General features: G+C 38.1%; 2 protein-coding genes across 2 annotated transcripts; both read right to left on the minus strand.

Moving 5' to 3' along the window:
- Window positions 1–456: 456 nt before the first annotated feature.
- LOC148953838 (uncharacterized) lies at window positions 457–2,744 on the minus strand. The gene is made up of 2 exons (XM_089085921.1): window positions 1,943–2,744; window positions 457–635 (listed from the first exon to the last, which is right to left on the minus strand). The coding sequence occupies exons 1-2, from the start codon at window positions 2,742–2,744 to the stop codon at window positions 457–459; spliced, it is 981 nt and encodes a 326-aa protein (XP_088942047.1).
- Window positions 2,745–3,390: 646 nt separating this feature from the next.
- Window positions 3,391–4,392, minus strand: LOC148953839 (uncharacterized). The gene has a single exon (XM_089085923.1). The coding sequence runs from the start codon at window positions 4,390–4,392 to the stop codon at window positions 3,391–3,393; it is 1,002 nt and encodes a 333-aa protein (XP_088942049.1).
- Between the last annotated feature and the right edge of the window lie 400 nt (window positions 4,393–4,792).

The raw sequence follows: 4,792 nt of genomic DNA on the forward strand, positions 1-4,792 counted from the left end.
TTGAAGATTGATTGTAATTCTACTCCAAAGAAGGAGCGCCAGCGTAGCTGAGAGTTCAACTGAGATAGACCTTCGCAATCGCCTCGATTGACCAAAACAAACCCAGTATTTTAAAGTCTTTATAATATGCGGTGGTTAAGCTCATGATGAAACGCTGAGAGTTCAACGGGAAGGGAAATTGGGAGGGCAGTTGAACTCTCAGCTACGGTGGCGCTCCTTCTTTGGAGTAGAATTAAAAACAAAAATAAAACTTGGTAATTTTTTTTTTAATTTATAAATTATACTCCAAAAGGAGCGCCTTAGCTCCGCCTTCGAGTTCAACTGAGATTTTAAAGTTCAGCATGAGCTATACCAACACTAATAATGAATAATAGCCCTATTCATTAAAAGAAGCTGTTGTACAAAAATTCATTTATAGGAAGATATTTCAAATATAACAAATTACAGTGAATATATTCAAAAGACAGATAACTGCTGACCACTTTCAATTGGTTTATTGTAAAACCTTGCAAACGTTTTGGCATTTGTCCAGCCTACATATTTTATGAATTGATCTACATTAATTCCTCTTGCTTTAAGGTGGGACGTTGAGGCAGACCTTGTGCTATGAGCACCATGAACACTGATATCTATACCTGCAAGAAATAAAACTTCTTATATCCATCTAGAAATAGATGACTTGGACGCAGCAGTATGAGGCTTACGATATGTAAGAAAAAGTGCGTCGTTTGTATTTGGATATGATGTCATTCTAATATACCTAGCTAGGTGCGTTGCCGGACACAGGGACGACTCTTGAAAAGGTCGAAATTTAACTATTGATTTTTGGTTGCCCGGTTTCGATGTTTTTAAAAATACATTGATTTGAAAATCAAAACTTCCATCGTCATTATGTACCATATTACTAAGTGATAAACTGGCCAAAAACTGAACTCTTTCACAAGCAGATAAAATCAATAAAACTGCTAATTTTTGTGTTAGTGTCTTTAATTGAAGATTTTCGATATCCCAAGCTGGCATTTTAAAGAGATCGAATGCACATTTTACATCCCAATTACTTGAAATCTTGGGTAGACTAGGCCTTCTATTAAAGACACTTCTCATAAACTTCTTGGTGATGTGATTACTGCCTAACTGAAGGCTTTGTAGAATTGCCGATAAAGCACCCCTCGCAGTATTAATAGCACTGTATCCAACAGCTGAGTGAAAAAGTTCCCTAAGAAATGTCAAAGTTTCCGGTCGAGTTGCCTCCACGGCCTGGATTGTGTTTCTTCCACAAAAGTCTATCCATTTTTCAATGTAAACTTTGTACTGGCGCTTAGTTGAATCCCGCCACCCATCCATGATAATATCGACTGTGGAGGGAGAATATCCTTGGTGGTGAAGCCCTTGCCGGAGACGACGCAAGCCGCTAGGTGTAACGTCTTGGACCATGGATGGTGCAAGGTCGGTTTCTGTGGGAGAGACAAAGTAAAAATATCATTTGGTAGAAATATTGGACTTCCTATTAAAAGCTTTAATAGTAAGGGATACCATACTTGTGTGGTCCAATTAGGAAAGATCAAAATACCAGTGGACTGATCTGTTTCCACCTTCTGAAGGGTCCTCAGAAGTAAACTGAATGGGGGGAATGCATAAAAGAAATAATGCTTCCAATTCATTGTAAATGCATCTACGAAAAAACATTCTGGATCTGGTTTCCAAGAAACAAATGGTTTAATCTGAAAATTTAATCTAGTCGCAAACAAATCAATATCTACTGACTGACATACCAAAAAATTCAAAATATTAAATATTTCAGAATCCAATTTCCATTCCTTTTCATTATCAAATTTTCGTGATGCCTTATCCGCAATGTCAGCAACCCCAGGCACATGTTCTGCAGATATCTATCCTTTGCCCTGCGGTACTACCTGCCAGACCTTATTTGCGAAATAATTACAAGATTTAGATTTTGATCTTCCCATTTTATTTATATAAGCTACTGCGGTTATATCGTCAGAACGCAGCCAAACATGCATGCCTTTAAGATTATGGGCAAAACTTTTTAATCCCAGATAGACGGCCTTCGTTTCTAAGACACTGATAACAAATCTCTTCTCTTCTGAGGACCATTCACCTATGGCCGTTTTCATGGAACATTCATCCACGAGTGCCCAACCTAGTTTCGACGCATCACTACACAGATATTTTTCAATTGATCTAGACTCAATTACTTTAGAAGCATGATTGGCAATATCCAACCACCCTTGTAGTTCCGAATTTACATCGGATGTTAAAATTATCCTTGCCGCAAAATTACCCTTCGCGTACCTTAATGCTTGAGTTTTCAACGATTCCGCTTTTCGGTAATATAAGGGCCCTAATTCTACTGCTGGAAATGTTGAAACAAGAACGCCAAGAGTTTCAGCCAATTCTTGAATCGTAGTCAATTTTTGACTAAGAATTTTTGAAACCAAATGTATAACTTTTTTAATTTTTCTTTCCGGCAGGACAATACGCATTGATCGCGAATCTAACAAAAAGCCCAGAAATTCTATTTGTTGGCTTGGAATGAGAACCGACTTTCCCGGGTGGATCACAAACCCCAGTTCTGACAGTAATTTCGCTGTTTCATAGACATTATTTTGACACTCTAAATATGACCTTCCTAGAAGGAGAGAATCGTCTAAATACGTAACTGACAAATACCCTTTTCTCCGAAGCAGAGAGATAACAGGTTTCATGAGTTTTGTAAAAACCATCGGGGCCGATGATAAGCAATTTGGAATTGAATTAAACGAATAACAAAGGTCAACTTTAAAAAAAAGCCACATTTTATTTTCAAAATCAACCGGGCATGAATAATAAAAATCGACTAGGTCAATAGAGGCCATATAACAATTTTTTGTCATCAAAAGAATCGCAGAATGAACACTTTCCATTTTAAAATGGCAATATTTAAGGTTTTCATTTAAATTTTTAAGGTTAAGAATAAACCGGGTAGACCCATCTTTCTTTGGGACTGTAAAAACGGGAGAAATACAACGTATTTCCTTTATTCTGAATTCGGGTACTTTAACAATAACACCTTTATGCAATAAAATATCAACTTCCTTTCTTATAGCCTCTATTTCTTCAAACGTAAAACTTTTGTTTTTTGTTTTCAAAGCTTTTAGTGGTGTTTTCTCAAATTCAATCTTATAGCCTGAGGCCACAATATTCAAAATATTCAAATCACTGGTTATTGACTGCCATTTTGAGATGTACTTACTAATTCTCCCAGCTTTAAAGTTATCAGCCAAATGTTGTGACTGCCTATTGAAATTAACAACAAAATCATAAAAATCAAGGTCGGGGTATGATAAATAGTACATACCAGCTGTTTGCGATCCCTTTTCTGGAGATTCTTTAATTTCTTGAATTTGGACCTCTCTTGACGGTACTGGCCCTGCTTTCTGCGATCATTTGGACGGGGGGCCTCACTCTGCCATCGGCAATAACGGTAGGCCCCCCTTGCACGTTTTTTGGTTTTCCAAAAGATTTTTTCAAATCCGCCACGGATTTTGCTTTAGACGTTGTTTTGGCAATATCTTTGCCAAAAAGATACTCCGTGACTTTGACTTCAGGGGCACATAAAGCTGATGCTACAGTGGGATCTGGGCTCAATTCAAATTTCATCGCATGACGTCTTTTTAAACTTAGATCGTAATTGGTGAGGACAAGCATGTGATCTGCATCTGTAAGGTTTTTGACAACTTTTTCTTTAATATGCTCATTTTCTATCTCAAGAATCGCATTTGCTGCCTCTAAAACACAAAATGTTGAGTGAGCAATTGTCCGCTGCACTTGAAGGGCCTTAGCATCCCTCTGTTTAGCCTGTGATGAGAGAATAGCCCAAATTTCACTATTCACCTTTGGAGGAACAATTTTTTCGGTATTAGCAGGCCTAGGGTGGTGCTCAAATAACTCTTTTAGCTTCACTATTTCCAAAGGCTCAGAAAAAGCTCTATTTGTAACTTTGGCAAGTTTCTTATGGATCTTAGGACCCTGTTTGGTACCAGAACGTTCTTCAGAAATCTTTCTGAATAGAGCGTTATTTGACGTGTCTTCTTTTAATCTTTTACCTTTGAATTTTTCCGGAGAAGCCTTCCGCTTTGTGTCCTGGAGTTTTATGGGGCTCCGAGAGTAAGATTTTTCGTTCCTAGAACTAATTTCAGGGCTCCGAGAGCCATAACGAGCACGAGTTTGAAACTCTGGGCTCCGAGAGCCATTTTTTTGATCGCTGTCACTCTCACTTGAGAGTATTCTGCGACGCGAAGGAGCTTTATATTGCCTGCCACGCCTCTCACGATCATGATCTTCATCGACTAAATTGTCCAACAATCCAATCACTAACTCACTACCACTCATTATTTAATTTGGTCTGAATCAAAGCGAATGCTAGCATCAACTGGGTTTGTTTTGGTCAATCGAGGCGATTGCGAAGGTCTATCTCAGTTGAACTCGAAGGCGGAGCTAAGGTGCTCCTTTTGGAGTAGAATTCTTTCTGGAGTAATTTTGCTTCTGAACCGGTTTCAGTAACATATTCTTTGATTTTTTTAGAGAATGTATAACTTTTCCTTTACTTAAACTTTATTGAGTATACCCGACCTTCTGCTTACAATCCTATGATTGCAAGAGTCAAAAGGCCACTAACGTTACTTAAAATTTTATTTTCAATGGCCTATAAAATAAAGGGCTATAGTCTTTTACCCTCTCCGCCCGGAAAATGCCCCCAACAGAAAATACCCCCGAAAAATATCCACCCAGA

Source organism: Artemia sp. Qi Xiang Cuo, chromosome 3, assembly GCF_049724085.1.
Source record: "Artemia sp. Qi Xiang Cuo chromosome 3, ASM4972408v1, whole genome shotgun sequence".
Classification (NCBI taxonomy): domain Eukaryota; kingdom Metazoa; phylum Arthropoda; class Branchiopoda; order Anostraca; family Artemiidae; genus Artemia; species Artemia sp. Qi Xiang Cuo.